The 22,580-nt window shown below is 42.2% G+C and overlaps 1 protein-coding gene across 1 annotated transcript in view; it reads right to left on the bottom strand.

Annotated features, from left to right (window-relative positions):
- The window catches only part of Plekhm1 (Pleckstrin homology and RUN domain containing M1), a 126,293-nt gene that overhangs the window by 65,922 nt on the left and 37,791 nt on the right, over positions 1 to 22,580 (bottom strand). The window contains exon 5 of the mRNA XM_071663407.1: positions 4,403 to 4,471. Coding sequence (XP_071519508.1) covers positions 4,403 to 4,471 — 69 coding nt within the window. The remainder of the gene's footprint in view (positions 1 to 4,402; positions 4,472 to 22,580) is intronic.

Below are 22,580 nucleotides of genomic sequence, written 5' to 3' on the forward strand. Positions count from 1 at the left end.
CCTGCAGCTTATTTTTTGCTAGATAATATCCATTTTGAGCCCTTTCACTAAAGCCCCACTTCCATCACCCTGCCTTTACTTATATAGGATTTTATCAACCATGTATCAGACCAACACTGAAGGTCATCTAGGTCCACTTGTAAATATATACAATCCTCCTTGCTTTTTATCTTCCTAATGACCTTGGCATCAACAGCAAATATATTCATGCTGGAGTTCAATCCTTTAGACATGTTATTCAGAAAAGATCAAAAGAAGCAATTATTCCAGAAAAGAGCCACATGGCATGCCAATGGTGATCTCCACTCTTTTCAGGAAGGTTCTTACAGCATGCATCCCTTGTCCCCTTCCACTTAGACAATAATCTATCCTTCAAAACAGTCATCCCTTTATTTCTGGCAATGCCAAATGTTTCCTGACAGTCCTGATAAAGACAATATACCCAACATTCTCTTTCATTTAAAATGGAATTCACTTTCTCAAAGAAATCCAAAACATGCATTAGACCTACTTCCACTCCATGGAAAAAATAAGTTTGTCTCATTTACATGGTTAGTGTTAGTTATAATTCATACTGTCTGCCTTTATTCATTCCCATCACCACCCCGCCACACATGAAATAACAATCCCCTCCCCCTCATGTGTGCGAGGTAGCGCTAGGAAAAGACAACAATGGCCACATTCGTTCACACTCAGTCTCCAGCTGTCATGTAATAATGCACCAAAACCACAGCAACCTTTCCACATCCAGGCCCAACAGAACTTTCAATGGTTTACTCCACACGCTTCACATGCCCTGGTTCAAATCCAATGACAGCAAGTTGACCCCAGTATGCCAAATCGATCCAATTCACTCTATTCCTTGCACGCCTTTCACCCTCCTGCATGTTCAGGCCCCGATCACTCAAAATCTTTTTCACTCCATCTTTCCACCTCCAATTTGGTCTCCCACTTCTCGTTCCCTCCACCTCTGACACATATATCCTCTTGGTCAATCTTTCCTCACTCATTCTCTCCTTGTGACCAAACTATTTCAAAACACCCTCTTCTGCTCTCTCAACCACGCTTTTTATTACCACACATCTCTCTTACCCTTACATTACTTACTCGATCAAACCACCTCACACCACATATTGTCCTCAAACATCTCATTTCCAGCACATCCACCCTCCTCCGCACAACTCTATCCATAGCCCACGCCTCGCAACCATACAACATTGTTGGAACCACTATTCCTTCAAACATACCCATTTTTGCTTTCCGAGATAATGTTCTCGACTTCCACACATTCTTCAACGCTCCCAGAATTTTTGCAACCTCCCCCACCCTATGATTCACTTCCGCTTCCATGGTTCCATCCGCTGCCAAATCCACTCCCAGACATCTAAAACACTTTATTCCTCCAGTTTTTCTTCATTCAAACTTACCTCCCAATTGACTTGACCCTCAACCCTTCTGTTACCTAATAACCTTGCTCTTATTCACATTTACCCTTAACTTTCTTCTTTCACACACTTTACCAAACTCAGTCACCAGCTTCTGCAGTTTCTCACATGAATCAGCCACCAGTGCTGTATCATCAGCAAACAACAACTGACTCACTTCCCAAGCTCTCTCATCCACAACAGACTGCATACTTGCCCCTCTTTCCAAAACTCTTGCATTCACCTCCCTAACAACCCCATCCATATACAAATTAAACAACCATGGAGATATCACACACCCCTGCCACAAACCTACATTCACTTAGAACCAATCACTTTCCTCTCTTCCTACATGTACACATGCCTTACATCCTCAATAAAAACTTTTTACTGCTTCTAACAACTTGCCTCCCACACCATATATTCTTAATACCTTCCACAGAGCATCTCTATCACTCTATCATATGCCTTCTCCAGATCCATAAATGATACATACAAATCCATTTGCTTTCCTTCTCCAGATCCATAAATGCTACATACAAATCCATTTGCTTTTCTAAGTATTTCTCACATACATTCTTCAAAGCAAACACCTGATCCATACATCCTCTACAACTTCTGAAACCACACTGCTCTTCCCCAGTCTGATGCTCTGTACATGCCTTCATCCTCTCAATCAATACCATCCCATATAATTTTCCAGGAATACTCAACAAACTTATACTTCTGTAATTTGAGCACTGACCTTTGTCCCCTTTGCCTTTGTACAATGGCACTATGCAAGCATTCCGCCAATCCTCAGGCACCTCACCATGAATCATACTTACATTAAATAACCTTACCAACCAGTCAACAATACAGTCACCCCCTTTTTTAATAAATTCCACTGCAATACCATCCAAACCTGCTGCCTTGCCAGCTTTCATCTTCCGCAAAACTTTTACTACCTCTTCTCTGTTTACGAAATCATTTCCCCTAACCCTCTCACTTTGCACACCACCTCAACCAAAACACCATATATCTGCCACTCTATCATCAAACACATTCAACAAACCTTCAAAATATTCACTCCATCTCCTTCTCACATCACCACTACTTGTTATCACCTCCCCATTAGCCCCCTTCACTGAAGTTCCCATTTGTTCCCTTGTCTTACGCACTTTATTTACCTCCTTCCAAAACATCTTTTTATTCTCCCTAAAATTTAATGATACTCTCTCACCCCAACTCTCATTTGCCCTCTTTTTCACCTATTGCACCTTTCTCTTGACCTCCTGCCTCTTTCTTTTATACATCTCCAACTCATTTGCATTATTTCCCTGCAAAAAGTGTCCAAATGCCTCTCTCTTCTCTTTCACTAATAATCTTACTTCTTCATCCCACCACTCACTACCCTTTCTAATCTGCCCACCTCATACACTTCTCATGCCACAAGCATCTTTTGCACAAGCCATCACTGCTTCCCTAAATACATCCCATTCCTTCCCCACTCCCCTTACCTCCTTTGTTCTCACCTTTTTCCATTCTAAACTCAGTCTCTCCTGGTACTTTCTCACACAAGTCTCCTTCCCAAGCTCACTTACTCTCACCACTCTCTTCACCCTAACATTCTCTCTTCTTTTCAGAAAACCTCTACAAATCTTCACCTTCGCCTCCACAAGATAATGATCAGACATCCCTCCAGTTGCACCTCTCAACACATTAACATCCAAAAGTCTCTCTTTCGCATGCCTATCAATTAACACGTAATTAACACGAGAAGAAAGATCATGAGAGGCAAGTGTTTTGGGAACAGATGAATGAGTGTGTTAGTGGTTTTGATGCATGAGACCAGGTTATAGTGATGGGTGATTTGAATGCAAAGGTGAGTAATGTGGCAGTTGAGGGAATAATTGGTATACATGGGGTGTTCAGTGTTGTAAATGGAAATAGTGAAGAGCTTGTAGATCTATTTGCTGAAAAAGGACTAGTGATTGGGAATACCTGGTTTAAAAAGAGAGATATACATAAGTATACGTATGTAAGTAAGAGAGATGGCCAGAGAGCGTTATTGGAAAATAAATAATAAATAAATATCAAACATCTATGTTTATCCTACAAATTACATAGGTTTCACACATTCCCAATGACCAGATTTATTGTAAAAGTTAAAAAGTAACCCTGAAAATCTGAAAAAAGAATTTCTACTGGACTAATTATTTTCATTCCACAAATACAGCATCCTTTCAATACAGTAAACCCTTGATTTAATAGACCCCAACATAACACACAAATAACAATACAGCATATCAATCAATAAAAATTCAAAAAATAAAAGAAAAGGAAAAAATCTTAAATTCTGCGCCATGTGCATTTCATAACACACTTGCTTTTGGTAGCATGGGGAAAACTTACTTTGTTTTGGTCTCAGTCTGCCTCAAGGTATCATGCTGTCAGGTTGTATACAGAGTGTTTCTATTATTTCACAAATGAGACTTTATTCATTGATTAATTTTGCAATCGTTACAATTCAAAATGGCTTTAAGTGATAGCAAGAGGTGCAATGAAAGCAGGTATTCTGTCCTCATTTTATCATAAAGAAGTATCCTTTCACAGGAGAGGGGTAACATCACCTCTATCTCAGTCTGACTCCTGCCTCCAACTGCCTAACAAGTGTTCCCACACTGCCAAGTACCCGCCACCCACCTAGCATATCACAAATCAAACCCTTGTGAAAGAGTTATGAAAAGAAGGTGTGTGAACTTAAATGTGGCACAGAAATAGGTTACAATCAATTTAACAGACTTTCTGCATTAACGGAAACCCCTTCCTCCCCATTTGTCCATTAAATCAAGGGCTTACTGCATTCCCATTTTTCTCTACATCATACTATCCTAAATTACCTTCAACTTTGAGTCTGTAATGCTACTGTATGAATTACACTAATATTCTGTAACTACTACTCCAAATCAGGTGAACAATAAACATTTTGGTCTTACCTCGTCACTTGGCAGTTGCTTTGGAAGAATTTCATAGTTCAGCTTCTCAGCAACATCAGATAGTGATGACTGAAAGAAATAGGTAAAGTCCATCACTATGAAGACTTACAAAATAAACTGGTTAATGAAACAGCTGACAACATCACTCAAACTGACACCTAATACAAGAGAGACTTCTTATCTAAAGCTATTGGCTGCAACAACAGCAGCTGTAATTTGCATTCTGGAACATTCAATATCTGAATTAATATCTTCAAAACAGCTTTATCAAGGTAGAAGATGGATCCAAAAGGCAGACAGCCTAATTTTCAAACAGTGAAAAATGAAGAGGGAAGAGCAAAAATTAGACGTAGCTGAGGCCAAAGAAAACCACAAAGCAAGGTTCGCAGAGATGCTATCCAGAAAGTGCTATGAATATATGATGTGGAAGAAAAGTTTCTATAGCAATAAGGAATTTCTATCAAAAAGTAAACTGTGTGTGAGAATGTAGAGAGAGGGGTGAGTGGCTCCAGGTGAAGGCAAGTCTGATGCAAGGGTGTGTGTGATGTCACCACAGTTGTTTAATCTGTTTATGGATGGGCTGGTGAGAGAAGTGAATGCAATGATCTTGGAGAGAGGAACAAGTATGCAGTCTGTTGGGGGATGAAGGCCTGGGAGGTGAATCTGTTATTGTTTGCTGATGATACAGCACTGGTGGCAGATTTGAGTTAGAAACTGAAGAAGCTGGTGCCTGAGTTTGAGAGAGGGTGAAAGGAGAAAGATGAGAGTAAATGTGCAAACCAAGCAAGGCCATTATGTTTAATAATGAAAAGAAAGAGGTTATTCAGAGAATGAATTTGAATAGAGAGAACTTGGAGGAAGTGGAGTGTTTTTGTTACCTGAGATTGGATATGGCACCAAATAGAACCATGAAAGCAGAAGTGAGCCATAGGATGATGAGGGAGTAAAAGTCTTGGGTGCACAGGGAAAGTTTCAAAATAGGGGTCAGTCATTAGGGGTATATCTAATAGTTCAGTAGCACCAACTGTGCTGTATGGATGAGAGGCATGGACCTTAGACAATAACATACATACCAGGGTGACTATGTTGGAAATGAAATGCTCAAGGTCAGTATGTGGTGTAAGGAGGGTTGATTAAATGAGAGAGCTGAAAATGCTGTGCTGATATGGCTTGATCATATGGAGAGAAGAGGATGACTAAAAGATCAAACAAGTCAGAATTAGAAAGAACAAGGAAAAGGGAGAAACCAAGGAGGAAATGGAAAGATGGAATGAAAGATGCTTTGAAGGCTCAGGATCTGAACATACAGAAAGGTGTGAGGTATGCACGGAACAGAGTGAGCTTAAGCAATGTAATTCCTCATATGTAATTTTTTTCTTGTAATGTACAGGGAGAGTTTTACATTTAAGGGGCCCCATCTCTAGAAATTCTCCATCATACAACTTCTAGAATTTATGTGTGCAGTCTGCATGAATTGTATGCAACTTTCACTTTGTCCCATTCTCATTAATTTATATTTGCTCAGGCTGAATTTTATAACCATGTTTCAGAACAAATTTGGAGTCTGTTTAGGACCCCTAAAAAGCTGAAGCAATCATCACTTTTCACTTCCCTCATGACCTTTGCATCAACTGCAAACATTCATTATTATCATTATCATTATCATTAATATTATTATTATTACTATGTTTTGGAAGGAGGTAAATAAAGTGCATCAGACAAGGGAACAAATGGGAACTTCAGTGAAGGGGGCTAATGGGGAGGTGATAACAAGTAGCGGTCATGTGAGAAGGAGATGGAGTGAATATTTTGAAGGTTTCTTGAATGTGTTTGATGATAGAGTGGCAGATATAGGGTGTTTTGGTCGAGGTGGTGTGCAAAGTGAGAGGGTTAGGGAGAATGATTTGGTAAACAGAGAAGAGGTAGTAAAAGCTTTGCGCAAGATGAAAGCCAGCAAGGCAGCAGGTTTGGATGGTATTGCAGTGGAATTTATTAAAAAAGGGGGTGACTGTATTGTTGACTGATTGGTAAGGTTATTAAATGTATGTATGACTCATGGTGAGGTGCCTGAGGATTGGCGGAATGCTTGCATAGTGCTATTGTACAAAGGCAAAGGGGATAAGAGTGAATGCTCAAATTACAGAGGTATAAGTTTGTTGAGTATTCCTGGGAAATTATATGGGAGGGTATTGATTGAGAGGATGAAGGCATGTACAGAGCATCAGACTGGGGAAGAGCAGTGTGGTTTCAGAAGTGGCAGAGGATGTGTGGATCAGGTGTTTGCTTTGAAGAATGTACATGAGAAATACTTAGAAAAGCAACTGGATCTGTATGTAGCATTTATGGATCTGGAGAAGGCATATGATACAGTTGACAGAGGTGCTCTGTGGAAGTTGTTGAGAGTATGTGGTGTGGGAGGTAGGTTGCTGGGGGTGGTAAAGGGTTTTTGTTGAGGATGTAAGGCATGTGTACGTGTAGGAAGAGAGGAAAGTGATTGGTTCTCAGTGAATGTAGGTTTGCGGCAGGGGTGTGTGATGTCTCCGTGGTTGTTTAATTTCTTTATGGATGGGGTTGTTGGGGAGGTGAATGCAAGAGTTTTGGGGGGAGGGGCAGGTGTGCAGTCTGATGTGGACGGGAGAGCTTGGGAAGTGAGTCGGTTGTTGTTCGCTGATGATACAGTGCTGGTGGCTGATTCGGGTGAGAAACTGCAGAAGCTGGTGACTGGGTTTGGTGGGGTGTATGAAAGAGGAAAGCTGAAAGTGGATGTGAATGGGAGTAGGGTTGTTGGGTGCAGTGGGGTTAGGGGACAAGTCAACTAGGGGTGGGTTTGAATGGAGAAGGGCTGTAGGAGGTGGAGTGTTTTAGATATCTGGGAGTGGATTTGGCAGTGGATGGAACCATGGAGGTTAAAGTGAGTCATAGGGTGGGGGAGGGGGCGAAGATTCTAGGAGCATTGGGGGTGTGTGGAAGTCGAGGAAATTGTCTTGGAGGGCGAAGGTGGGTGTGTTTGGGGGAATGGTGGTTCCAGTAATGTTGTATGGTTGCGGGGCGTGGGCTGTGGATGGAGTTGTGCGGAGGAGGGTGGATGTGCTGGAAATGAGATGTTTGAGGACAATGTGTGGTGTGGGGTGGTTTGATCGAGTGAGTGGGAAAGGGTGAGAGAGATGTGTGTTAGTATAAAGAGTGTGGTTGAAAGAGCAGAAGAGGGTGTTTTGAAATGGTTTGGTCACATGGAGAGAATGAGCGAGGAAAGATTGACCAAGAGGATATATGTGTCAGGTGGAGGGAATGAGGAGAAGTGGGAGACCAAATTGGAGGTGGAAAGATGGAGTGAAAAAGATTTCGAGTGATCGGGGCCTGAACATGCAGGAGAGTGAAAGGCGTGCAAGGAATAGAGTGAATTGGAATGATGTGGTATACCGGAGTCGACGTGCTGTCAATAGATTGAACCAGGTCATTTGAAGCGTCTGGGGTAAACCATGGAAAGTTTTGTAGGGTTTGGATGTGAAAAGGGAGCTGTGGTTTCGGTGCATTATACATGACAGCTAGAGACTGAGTGTGAACGTATGGGGTCTTTGTTGTCTTTTCCTAGCGCTACCTCGCGCACATGTGGGGTAGGGGGTTTTAACTTCATGTGTGGCAGGGTGGCGATGGGAATGAATAAGGGCAGACAGTACAAATTATGTACATGTGTATATATGTATATGTCTGTGTATATATATATATATATATATATATATATATATATATATATATATATATATATATTTTCGAGTGCCTGTCAATTAACACGTAATCCAATAACGCTCTCTGGCCATCTCTCCTACTTTTTAAACCAGGTATTCCCAATCATCAGTCATTTTTCCGCACATAAATCTACAAGCTCTTCACCATTTCCATTTACAACACTGAACACCCCATGTATACCAATTATTCCCTCAACTGCCACATTACTCACCTTTGCATTCAAATCACCCAACACTATAACCCGGTCTCGTGCATCAAAACCACTAACACACTCATTCAGCTGCTCCCAAAACACTTGCCTCTCATGATCTTTCTTCTCATGCCCAGGTGCATATGCACCAATAATCACCCATCTCTCTCCATCAACTTTCAGTTTTACCCATATTAATCGAGAATTTACTTTCTTACATTCTATCACATACTTCCACAACTCCTGTTTCAGGAGTACTGCTACTCCTTCCCTTGCTCTTGTCCTCTCACTAACCCCTGACTTTACTCCCAAGACATTCCCAAACCACTCTTCCACTTTACCCTTGAGCTTCGTTTCACTCAGAGCCAAAACATCCAGGTTCCTTTCCACAAACATACTACCTATCTCTCCTTTTTTCACATCTTGGTTACATCCACACACATTTAGGCACCCCAATCTGAGCCTTCGAGGAGGATGAGCACTCCCCGCGTGACTCCTTCTTCTGTTTCCCATTTTAGAAAGTTAAAAAAATACAAGGAGGGGGGATTTCTGGCCCCCCGCTCCCGTCCCCTCTAGTCGCTTTCTACGACATGCGAGGAATGCGTTCGAAGTATTCTTTCACCCCTATCCCAAGGGATAATATACATATATATATACACATACACACACATACACACACACACGCACACATACACACACACACACATACATATATATACATGTGAAAAATGTAAGAAACAATTTAGAAACTGAGAGACTTTTGGATGTTAATGTGCTGAGAGGTGCAACTGGAGGGATATCTGATCATTATCTTGTGGAGGCTAAGGTGAAGATTTGTATGGGTTTCCAAAAAAGAAGAGTGAATGTTGGGGTGAAGAGGGTGGTGAGAGTAAGTGAGCTTGGGAAGGAGACTTGTGTGAGGAAGTACCAGGAGAGACTGAGTACAGAATGGAAAAAGGTGAGAACAATGGAAGTAAGGGGAGTGGGGGAGGAATGGGATGTATTTAGGGAATCAGTGATGGATTGCGCAAAAGATGCTTGTGGCATGAGAAGAGTGGGAGGTGGGTTGATTAGAAAGGGTAGTGAGTGGTGGGATGAAGAAGTAAGAGTATTAGTGAAAGAGAAGAGAGAGGCATTTGGAGGATTTTTTCAGGGAAAAAATGAAATTGAGTGGGAGACGTATAAAAGAAAGAGACAGGAGGTCAAGAGAAAGGTGCAAGAGGTGAAAAAAAGGGCAAATGAGAGTTGGGGTGAGAGAGTATCATTAAATTTTAGGGAGAATAAAAAGATGTTCTGGAAGGAGGTAAATAAAGTGCGTAAGACAAGGGAGCAAATGGGAACTTCAGTGAAGGGTGAAAATGGGGAGGTGATAACAAGTAGTGGTGATGTGAGAAGGAGATGGAGTGAGTATTTTGAAGGTTTCTTGAATGTGTTTGATGATAGAGTGGCAGATATAGGGTGTTTTCGTCGAGGTGGTGTGCAAAGTGCGAGGGTTAGGGAAAATGATTTGGTAAACAGAGAAGAGGTAGTAAAAGCTTGGCAGAAGATGAAAGCCGGCATAGCAGCAGGTTTGGATGGTATTGCAGTGGAATTTATTAAAAAAGGGGGTGACTGTATTGTTGACTGGTTGGTAAGGTTATTTAATGTATGCATGACTCATAGTGAGGTGCCTGAGGATTGGCGGAATGCGTGCATAGTGCCATTGTACAAAGGCAAAGGGGATAAGAGTGAGTGCTCAAATTACAGAGGTATAAGTTTGTTGAGTATTCCTGGCAAATTATATGGGAGGGTATTGATTGAGAGGGTGAAGGCATGTACAGAGCATCAGATTGGGGAAGAGCAGTGTGGTTTCAGAAGTGGTAGAGGATGTGTGGATCAGGTGTTTGCTTTGAAGAATTTTTTTTTTTCTTTTTTTTTTTTTTTTTTGCTTTGTCGCTGTCTCCCGCGTTTGCGAGGTAGCGCAAGGAAAAAGACGAAAGAAATGGCCCAACCCACCCCCACACACATGTATATACATACGTCCACACACGCAAATATACATACCTATATATATATATATATATATATATATATATATATATATATATATATATATATATACTCAACAAACTTATACCTCTGTAATTTGAGCACTCACTCTTATCCCCTTTGCCTTTGTACAATGGCACTATGCACGCATTCCGCCAATCCTCAGGCACCTCACCATGAGTCATAGTGAGTATTCCTGGTAAATTATATGGGAGGGTATTGATTGAGAGGGTGAAGGCATGTACAGAGCATCAGATTGGGGAAGAGCAGTGTGGTTTCAGAAGTGGGAGAGGATGTGTGGATCAGGTGTTTGCTTTGAAGAATGTATGTGAGAAAGGTATTAAGAATATATGGTGTGGGAGGCAAGTTGTTAGAAGCAGTGAAAAGTTTTTATCGAGGATGTAAGGCATGTGTAGGTGTAGGAAGAGAGGAAAGTGATTGGTTCTCAGTGAATGTAGGTTTGCGGCAGGGGTGTGTGATGTCTCCATGGTTGTTTAATTTGTTTATGGATGGGGTTGTTAGGGAGGTAAATGCAAGAGTCTTGGAAAGAGGGGCAAGTATGAGGTCTGTTGGGGATGAGAGAGCTTGGGAAGTGAGTCAGTTGTTGTTCACTGATGATACAGCGCTGGTGGCGGATTCATGTGAGAAACTGCAGAAGCTGGTGACGGAGTTTGGTAAAGTGTGTGGAAGAAGAAAGTTAAGAGTAAATGTGAATAAGAGCAAGGTTATTAGGTACAGTAGGGTTGAGGGTCAAGTCAATTGGGAGGTGAGTTTGAATGGAGAAAAACTGGAGGAAGTGAAGTGTTTTAGATATCTGGGAGTGGATCTGTCAGCGGATGGAACCATGGAAGCGGAAGTGGATCATAGGGTGGGGGAGGGGGCGAAAATTTTGGGAGCCTTGAAAAATGTGTGGAAGTCAAGAACATTATCCCGGAAAGGAAAAATGGGTATGTTTGAAGGAATAGTAGTTCCAACAATGTTGTATGGTTGCGAGGCGTGGGCTATGGATAGAGTTGTGCGCAGGAGGATGGATGTGCTGGAAATGAGATGTTTGAGGACAATGTGTGGTGTGAGGTGGTTTGATCGAGTAAGTAACGTAAGGGTAAGAGAGATGTGTGGAAATAAAAAGAGCGTGGTTGAGAGAGCAGAAGAGGGTGTTTTGAAATGGTTTGGGCACATGGAGAGAATGAGTGAGGAAAGATTGACCAAGAGGATATATGTGTCGGAGGTGGAGGGAACGAGAAGAGGGAGACCAAATTGGAGGTGGAAAGATGGAGTGAAAAGGATTTTGTGTGATCGGGGCCTGAACATGCAGGAGGGTGAAAGGAGGGCAAGGAATAGAGTGAATTGGAGCGATGTGGTATACAGGGGTTGACGTGCTGTCAGTGGATTGAATCAAGGCATGTGAAGCGTCTGGGGTAAACCATGGAAAGCTGTGTAGGTATGTATATTTGCGTGTGTGGACGTATGTATATACATGTGTATGGGGGGGGGGGGGGGTTGGGCCATTTCTTTCGTCTGTTTCCTTGCGCTACCTCGCAAACGCGGGAGACAGCGACAAAGTATAATAAATATATAAATATAATATATATATATATACATATACACACATATATATATATATATATTTTTTTTTTTTTTTTTTTTTCATACTATTCACCATTTCCCGCATCAGCGAGGTAGCGCCAAGAACAGAGGACTGGGCCTTTGAGGGAACATCCTCACCCGGCCCCCCTCTCTGTTCCTTCCCTTGGAAAAAAAAAAAAAAAAAAAAACGAGAGGGGAGGATTTCCAGCCCCCCGCTCCCTTCCCTTTTAGTCGCCTTCTACGACACGCAGGGAATACGTGGGAAGTATTCTTTCTCCCCTATCCCCAGGGATATATATATATATATATATATATATATATATATATATATATATATATATATATATATATATATATATATATATATTTTTTTTTTTTTCTTTCATACTATTCGCCATTTCCCGCCTCAGCGAGGTAGTGTTAAGAACAGAGGACTGGGCCTCTGAGGAAACATCCTCACCCGGCCCCCTTCTCTGTTCCTTCCTTTGGAAAAAAAAAAAAAAAAAATGAGAGGGGAAGATTTCCAGCCTCCCGCTCCCTTCCCATTTAGTCGCCTTCTACGACACGCAGGGAATACATGGGAAGTATTCTTTCTCTCTTTGAAGAATGTATGTGAGAAATACTTAGAAAAGCAAATGGATTTGTATGTAGCATTTATGGATCTGGAGAAGGCATATGATAGAGTTGATAGAGATGCTCTGTGGAAGGTATTAAGAATATATGGTGTGGGAGGCAAGTTGTTAGAAGCAGTGAAAAGTTTTTATCGAGGATGTAAGGCATGTGTACGTGTAGGAAGAGAGGAAAGTGATTGGTTCTCAGTGAATGTAGGTTTGCGGCAGGGGTGTGTGATGTCTCCATGGTTGTTTAATTTGTTTATGGATGGGGTTGTTATGGAGGTGAATGCAAGAGTTTTGGAAAGAGGGGCAAGTATGAAGTCTGTTGGGGATGAGAGAGCTTGGGAAGTGAGTCAGTTGTTGTTCGCTGATGATACAGCGCTGGTGGCTGATTCATGTGAGAAACTGCAGAAGCTGGTGACTGAGTTTGGTAAAGTGTGTGAAAGAAGAAAGTTAAGAGTAAATGTGAATAAGAGCAAGGTTATTAGGTACAGTAGGGTTGAGGGTCAAGTCAATTGGGAGGTGAGTTTGAATGGAGAAAAACTGGAGGAAGTGAAGTGTTTTAGATATCTGGGAGTGGATCTGGCAGCGGATGGAAACATGGAAGCGGAAGTGGATCATAGGGTGGGGGAGGGGGCGAAAATTGTGGGAGCCTAGAGGAATGTGTGGAAGTCGAGAACATTATCTCGGAAAGCAAAAATGGGTATGTTTGAAGGAATAGTGGTTCCAACAATGTTGTATGGTTGCGAGGCGTGGACTATGGATAGAGTCGTGCGCAGGAGGATGGATGTGCTGGAAATGAGATGTTTGAGGACAATGTGTGGTGTGAGGTGGTTTGATCGAGTAAGTAACGTAAGGGTAAGAGAGATGTGTGGAAATAAAAAGAGCGTGGTTGAAAGAGCAGAAGAGGGTGTTTTGAAATGGTTTGGTCACATGGAGAGAATGAGTGAGGAAAGACTGACCAAGAGGATATATGTGTCGGAGGTGGAGGGAACGAGGAGAAGAGGGAGACCAAATTGGAGGTGGAAAGATGGAGTGAAAAAGATTTTGTGTGATCGGGGCCTGAACATGCAGGAGGGTGAAAGGAGGGCAAGGAATAGAGTGAATTGGAGCGATGTGGTATACCGGGGTTGACGTGCTGTTAGTGGATTGAATCAAGGCATGTGAAGCGTCTGGGGTAAACCATGGAAAGCTGTGTAGGTATGTATATTTGCGTGTGTGGACGTATGTATATACATGTGTATGGTTGTGGGTTGGGCCATTTCTTTCGTCTGTTTCCTTGCGCTACCTCGCAAACGCGGGAGACAGCGACAAAGAAGAAAAAAAAAAAAAAAATATTTATCCCTGGGGATAGGGGATTAAGAATACTTCCCACATATTCCCTGCGTGTCGTAAAAGCCGACTAAAAGGGGAGGGAGCGGGGGGCTGGAAATCCTCCCCTCTCATTTTTTTTCTAATTTTCCAAAAGAAGGAACAGAGGGGACCAGGTGAGGATATTCCAAAAAAGACCCAGTCCTCTGTTCTTAACGCTACCTCGCTAACGCCGGAAATGGCGATTAGTTTAAAAGAAAATATATATATATATATATATATATATATATATATACACATGTATATACATGTGTATGGGGGTGGGTTGGGCCATTTCTTTCGTCTGTTTCCTTGCGCTACCTCGCAAACGCGGGAGACAGCGACAAAGCAAAAAAAAAAAAAAAAAATATATATATATATATATATATATATATATATATATATATATATATATATATATATATATTTATTTATTTTTTTCTTGCTTTGTTGCTGTATCCAAAAGAAGGAACAGAGGGGGCCAGGTGAGGATATTCCAAAAAAGGCCCAGTCCTCTGTTCTTAACGCTACCTCGCTAATGTGGGAAATGGCGAATAGTTTAAACAAAAAAAAATATATATATATATATATATATATATATATATATATATATATATATATATATTTTTTTTTTTTGCTTTGTCGCTGTCTCCCGCGTTTGCGAGGTAGCGCAAGGAAACAGACGAAAGAAATGGCCCAACCCCCCCCCCCATACACATGTATATACACACGTCCACACACGCAAATATACATACCTACACAACTTTCCATGGTTTACCCCAGACGCTTCACATGCCCTGATTCAATCCACTGACAGCACGTCAACCCCTGTATACCACATCGCTCCAATTCACTCTATTCCTTGCCCTCCTTTCACCCTCCTGCATGTTCAGGCCCCGATCACACAAAATCTTCTTCACTCCATCTTTCCACCTCCAATTTGGTCTCCCTCTTCTCCTCGTTCCCTCCACCTCCGACACATATATCCTCTTGGTCAATCTTTCCTCACTCATTCTCTCCATGTGCCCAAACCACTTCAAAACACCCTCTTCTGCTCTCTCAACCACGCTCTTTTTATTTCCACACATCTCTCTTACCCTTACGTTACTTACTCGATCAAACCACCTCACACCACACATTGTCCTCAAACATCTCATTTCCAGCACATCCATCCTCCTGCGCACGACTCTATCCATAGCCCACGCCTCGCAACCATACAACATTGTTGGAACCTACTATTCCTTCAAACATACCCATTTTTGCTTTCCGAGATAATGTTCTCGACTTCCACACATTTTTCAAGGCTCCCAGAATTTTCGCCCCCTCCCCCACCCTATGATCCACTTCCGCTTCCATGGTTCCATCCACTGCCAGATCCACTCCCAGATATCTAAAACACTTCACTTCCTCCAGTTTTTCTCCATTCAAACTCACCTCCCAATTGACTTGACCCTCAACCCTACTGTACCTAATAACCTTGCACTTATTCACATTTACTCTGAACTTTCTTCTTCCACACACTTTACCAAACTCAGTCACCAGCTTCTGCAGTTTCTCACATGAATCAGCCACCAGCGCTGTATCATCAGCGAACAACAACTGACTCACTTCCCAAGCTCTCTCATCCCCAACAGACTTCATACTTGCCCCTCTTTCCAAAACTCTTGCATTCACCTCCATAACAACCCCATCCATAAACAAATTAAACAACCATGGAGACATCACACACCCCTGCCGCAAACCTACATTCACTGAGAACCAATCACTTTCCTCTCTTCCTACACGTACACATGCCTTACATCCTCGATAAAAACTTTTCACTGCTTCTAACAACTTGCCTCCCACACCATATATTCTTAATACCTTCCACAGAGCATCTCTATCAACTCTATCATATGTGTGTGTGTATGTATTGTCCACATTCATATTTTCAACATACATTTATTCCATTCAACCAATACTTTCATTACACCACACAATCACTTCTTACCTCCTCTTCTAATGTGTTACACGCTTGGTGTCACGTTATCCCCAAGTTATTATGTTAGGTTGTTATGTTACTACATCTATGTAAGAACGGTTGGCTGATGACGTCATCAAACTGGTTTAAAGTCTGAAATGCTTTGATGAAAGTGTGACACAGAACCAGCAGTTATCTATCTGATCTGATCGTGTTCATCCCTTGGTCTATCCCCGTCCTAGCCATCTTCACCATAGGTCTACCCCCATCCTAGCCATCTACTCGTTACTCCTAACCTCGTCCTATTCAACTATTCCTTAAGCCACCCCGTCCTGTCCATATATTCTTCCTATATATGTATATATATATATATATATATATATATATATATATATATATATATATATATATATATATATATGTGTATATATATATGTATATATATATATATATATATATATATATATATATATATATATATATATATATATATATATATATAAGGTTATTTAATGTATGTATGACTCATGGTGAGGTGCCTGAGGATTGGCGGAATGCGTGCATAGTGCCATTGTACAAAGGCAAAGGGGATAAGAGTGAGTGCTCAAATTACAGAGGTATAAGTTTGTTGAGTATTCCTGGTAAATTATATGGGAGGGTATTGATTGAGAGGGTGAAGGCATGTACAGAGCATCAGATTGGGGAAGAGCAGTGTGGTTTCAGAAGTGGTAGAGGATGTGTGGATCAGGTGTTTGCTTTGAAGAGTGTATGTGAGAAATACTTAGAAAAGCAAATGGATTTGTATGTAGCATTTATGGATCTGGAGAAGGCATATATATATATATATATATATATATATATATATATATATATATATATATATATATATATATATTTTTTTTTTTTATACTTTGTCGCTGTCTCCCGCGTTTGCGAGGTAGCGCAAGGAAACAGACGAAAGAAATGGCCCAACCCCCCCCATACACATGTACATACACACGTCCACACACGCAAATATACATACCTACACAGCTTTCCATGGTTTACCCCAGACGCTTCACATGCCTTGATTCACTCCACTGACAGCACGTCAACCCCTGTATACCACATCGCTCCAATTCACTCTATTCCTTGCCCTCCTTTCACCCTCCTGCATGTTCAGGCCCCGATCACACAAAATCTTTTTCACTCCATCTTTCCACCTCCAATTTGGTCTCCCTCTTCTCCTCGTTCCCTCCACCTCCGACACATATATCCTCTTGGTCAATCTTTCCTCACTCATTCTCTCCATGTGCCCAAACCATTTCAAAACACCCTCTTCTGCTCTCTCAACCACGCTCTTTTTATTTCCACACATCTCTCTTACCCTTACGTTACTTACTCGATCAAACCACCTCACACCACACATTGTCCTCAAACATCTCATTTCCAGCACATCCATCCTCCTGCGCACAACTCTATCCATAGCCCACGCCTCGCAAGCATACAACATTGTTGGAACCACTATTCCTTCAAACATACCCATTTTTGCTTTCCGAGATAATGTTCTCGACTTCCACACATTTTTCAAGGTTCCCAAAATTTTCGCCCCCTCCCCCACCCTATGATCCACTTCCGCTTCCATGGTTCCATCCGCTGACAGATCCACTCCCAGATATCTAAAACACTTCACTTCCTCCAGTTTTTCTTCATTCAAACTCACCTCCCAATTGACTTGACCCTCAACCCTACTGTACCTAATAACCTTGCTCTTATTCACATTTACTCTTAACTTTCTTCTTCCACACACTTTACCAAACTCAGTCACCAGCTTCTGCAGTTTCTCACATGAATCAGCCACCAGCGCTGTATCATCAGCGAACAACAACTGACTCACTTCCCAAGCTCTCTCATCCCCAACAGACTTCATACTTGCCCCTCTTTCCATGAGAAGAGTGGGAGGTGGGCTGTTTAGAAAGGGTAGTGAGTGGTGGGATGAAGAAGTAAGAGTATTAGTGAAAGAGAAGAGAGAGGCATTTGGACGATTTTTGCAGGGAAAAAATGGAATTGAGTGGGAGAAGTATAAAAGAAAGAGACAGGAGGTCAAGAGAAAGGTGCAAGAGGTGAAAAAAAGGGCAAATGAGAGTTGGGGTGAGAGACTATCAGTAAATTTTAGGGAGAATAAAAAGATGTTCTGGAAGGAGGTAAATAAAGTGCGTAAGACAAGGGAGCAAATGGGAACTTCAGTGAAGGGCGTAAATGGGGAGGTGATAACAAGTAGTGGTGATGTGAGAAGGAGATGGAATGAGTATTTTGAAGGTTTGTTGAATGTGTCTGATGACAGAGTGGCAGATATAGGGTGTTTTGGTCGAGGTGGTGTGCAAAGTGAGAGTTTTAGGGAAAATGATTTGGTAAACAGAGAAGAGGTAGTAAAAGCTTTGCGGAAGATGAAAGCCGGCAAGGCAGCAGGTTTGGATGGTACTGCAGTGGAATTTATTAAAAAAGGGGGTGACTGTATTGTTGACTGGTTGGTAAGGTTATTCAATGTATGTATGACTCATGGTGAGGTGCCTGAGGATTGGCGGAATGCGTGCATAGTGCCATTGTACAAAGGCAAAGGGGATAAGAGTGAGTGCTCAAATTACAGAGGTATAAGTTTGTTGAGTATTCCTGGTAAATTATATGGGAGGGTATTGATTGAGAGGGTGAAGGCATGTACAGAGCATCAGATTGGGGAAGAGCAGTGCGGTTTCAGAAGTGGTAGAGGATGTGTGGATCAGGTGTTTGCTTTGAAGAATGTATGTGAGAAATACTTAGAAAAGCAAATGGATTTGTATGTAGCATTTATGGATCTGGAGAAGGCATATGATAGAGTTGATAGAGATGCTCTGTGGAAGGTATTAAGAATATATGGTGTGGGAGGAAAGTTGTTAGAAGCAGTGAAAAGTTTTTATCGAGGATGTAAGGCATGTGTACGTGTAGGAAGAGAGGAGAGTGATTGTTTCTCAGTGAATGTAGGTCTGCGGCAGGGGTGTGTGATGTCTCCATGGTTGTTTAATTTGTTTATGGATGGGGTTGTTAGGGAGGTAAATGCAAGAGTTTTGGAAAGAGGGGCAAGTATGAAGTCTGTTGGAGATGAGAGAGCTTGGGAAGTGAGTCAGTTGTTGTTCGCTGATGATACAGCACTGGTGGCTGATTCATGTGAGAAACTGCAGAAGCTGGTGACTGAGTTTGGTAAAGTGTGTGGAAGAAGAAAGTTAAGAGTAAATGTGAATAAGAGCAAGGTTATTAGGTACAGTAGGGTTGAGGGTCAAGTCAATTGGGAGGTGAGTTTGAATGGAGAAAAACTGGAGGAAGTGAAGTGTTTTTAGATATCTGGGAGTGGATCTGGCAGCGGATGGAACCATGGAAGCGGAAGTGGATCATAGGGTGGGGGAGGGGGCGAAAATTCTGGGGGCCTTGAAGAATGTGTGGAAGTCGAGAACATTATCTCGGAAAGCTAAAATGGGTATGTTTGAAGGAATAGTGGTTCCAACAATGTTGTATGGTTGCGAGGCATGGGCTATGGATAGAGTTGTGCGCAGGAGGATGGATGTGCTGGAAATGAGATGTTTGAGGACAATGTGTGGTGTGAGGTGGTTTGATCAAGTGAGTAACGTAAGGGTAAGAGAGATGTGTGGAAATAAAAAGAGCGTGGTTGAGAGAGCAGAAGAGGGTGTTTTGAAGTGGTTTGGGCACATGGAGAGAATGAGTGAGGAAAGATTGACCAAGAGGATATATGTGTCGGAGGTGGAGGGAACGAGGAGAAGAGGGAGACCAAATTGGAGGTGGAAAGATGGAGTGAAAAAGATTTTGTGTGATCGGGGCCTGAACATGCAGCAGGGTGAAAGGAGGGCAAGGAATAGAGTGAATTGGAGCGATGTGGTATACCGGGGTTGACGTGCTGTCAGTGGATTGAATCAAGGCATGTGAAGCGTCTGGGGTAAACCATGGAAAGTTGTGTAGGTATGTATATTTGCGTGTGTGGACGTATGTATATACATGTGTATGGGGGGGGGGGGCATTTCTTTCGTCTGTTTCCTTGCGCTACCTCGCAAACGCGGGAGACAGCGACAAAGTATAAAAAAAAAAAAAAAATATGGGATGACAACCCTCTCCCCCCTCATGTGTGCGAGGTGGCGCTGGGAGGGGGCAACGGGGGCCCCATTCATTCACACTCATTTATATGTCTGTGTGTGTGTGTATTCCTGGGAATAGGGGAGAGAGAATACTTCCCATGCATTCCCCGAGTGTCATAGAAGGCGACCAAAGGGGACAGGAGCGGGGGGGGGGGGGGGGGGGGGGGGGGGGGGGGGGGGGGGGCTAGAAACCCTCCCCTCCTTGTATTTCAACCTTCTAAAAGGGGAAACAGATGAAGGAGTCATGTGGGGAGCGCTCATCCTCCTCAAAGATTCAGATTGGGGTGTCTAAATGTTTCTGCATGTAACCAAGATGAGAAAAAAGGAGAGATAGGTAGTATGTTTGAGGAAAGGAACCTGGATGTTTTGGCTCTGAGTGAAACAAAGCTCAAGGGTAAAGGGGAAGAGTGGTTTGGGAATGTCCTGGGAGTAAAGTCAGGGGTTGGTGAGAGGACAAGAGCAAAGGAAGGAGTATCACTACTCCTGAAGCAGGAGTTGTGGAATATGTGATAGAGTGTAAGAAAGTAAACTCTAGATTAATATGGGTGAAACTGAAAGCGGATGGAGAGAGATGGGTGATTATTGGTGCCTATGCACCCGGTCATGAGAAGAAAGATCATGAGAGGCATGTGTTTTGGGTGCAGCTGAGTGAGTGTGTTAGCGGCTTTGATGAATGAGACCAGGTTATAGTGATGGATGATTTGAATGCAAAGGTGAGTAATGTGGCAGTTGAGGGTATAATTGGTGAAAATGGGGTGTTAAGTGTTGTAAATGGAAATGGTGAAGAGCTTGTAGATTTATGTGCTGAAAAAGGACTGGTGATTGGGAATACCTGGTTTAAAAGGAGAGATATACTTAAGTAAACATATGTAAGTACGAGAGATGGCCAGAGAGCATAATTGGAATACGTGTTAATAGGCGTGTGAAAGAGAGACTTTTGGATGTTAATGTGCTTAGAGGGGCAACTGGGCGGGATGTCTGATGATTCTCTTGTGGAGGCGAAGGTGTAGATTTGTATAGCTTTTCAGAAAAGAAAAAAAGAATGTTTGGGTGAAGAGAGTGGTGAGAGTAAGTGAGCTTGGAAAGGAGACTTGTATGAGTAAATATCAGGAGAGACTGAGTGCAGAATGGAAAAAGGTGAGAGCAAATGATGTAAGGGGAGTGGGGGAGGAATGGAATGTATTTAGGGAAGCAGTGATGGCTTGCACAAAAGATGCTAGTGGCATGAGAAAGGTGGGAGGTAGGTAGATTTGAAAGGGTATTGATTGGTGGGATGAAGAAGTAATATTGTTTGTGAAAGATAAGAGAGAGGCATTTGGACAATTTCTGCAGGGAAGTAGTGCAAATGACTAGGAGATGTATAAAAGGAAGAGGCAGGAGATCAAGAGAAAGGTGCAAGAAGTGAAAAAGAGGGCATATGAGAGTTGGGGTGAAAGAATCATTAAATTTTGGGGGAATAAAGAGATGTTTTGAAAGGAGGTAAATAAAGTTCATAAGACAAGAGAACAAATGAGAACATCGGTGAAGGGGGCTAATGGGGAGGTAATGACAAGTGGTGGTGAAGTGAGAAGGAGATGGAGTGAGTGTTTTGAAGGTTTCTTGAATGTATTTGATGATAGAGTGGCAGATATAGAGTGCTTTGGTCGAGGTGGTGAGCAAAGTGATAGGGTCAGGGAGAATGGTTTAGTAAACAGAGAACAGGTGGTAAAAGCTTTGCAGAAGAAGAAAGCTGGCAAGGCAGCGGGTTTGGATAGTATTGCAGTGGAACCTATTAAAAAAGGGGGTGATTGTATTGTTGACTGGTTGGTAAGGATATTCAATGTATGTATGGTTCATGGTGAAGTGCCTGAGGATTGGCAGAATGCATGCATAGTACCATTGTACAAAGGCAAAGGGATAAAGGTGAGTGTTCAAATTACAGAGGTATAAGTTTGTTGAGTATTCCTGGGAAATTATAAGGGAGGGTATTTATAGAGGGTAAAGGCATGTACGTATGACAGCTAGAGAGTGAGAGTGAGCAAATGTGGCCTTTGTTGTCTTTTCCTAGCACTACCTTGCGCGCGTGTGGGGGGAGGGAGGTATTGTTTCATGTGTGACGGTGGTGGCGGTGGGAATAGATGAAGGCAGCAAGTATTGATAGGTACATGTTTATATATGTATATGTCTGTGTATGGGGATAGGGGAGAAAGAATACTTCCCACGTATTCCCTGCGTGTCGTAGAAGGCGACTAAAAGGGGAGGGAGCGGGGGGCTGGAAATCCTCCCCTCTCATTATTTTTTTTTTTTAATTTTCCAAAAGAAGGAACAGAGAAGAGGGCCAGGTGATGATATTCCCTCAAAGGCCCAGTTCTCTGTTCTTAACGCTACCTCGCTAACACGGGAAATGGCGAATAGTTTGAAAGAAGAAAAAGATGCATACATTGAAGTGTATATGTATGTATATGTGCGTGTGTGGGCGTTTATGTATATACATGTGTGTGTGGGTGGGTTGGGCCATTCTTTTGTCTGTTTCCTTACGCTACTTCACTAACGCGGGAGACAGCAA

Source organism: Panulirus ornatus, chromosome 1 (assembly GCF_036320965.1).
Source record: "Panulirus ornatus isolate Po-2019 chromosome 1, ASM3632096v1, whole genome shotgun sequence".
Lineage (NCBI taxonomy): Eukaryota > Metazoa > Arthropoda > Malacostraca > Decapoda > Palinuridae > Panulirus > Panulirus ornatus.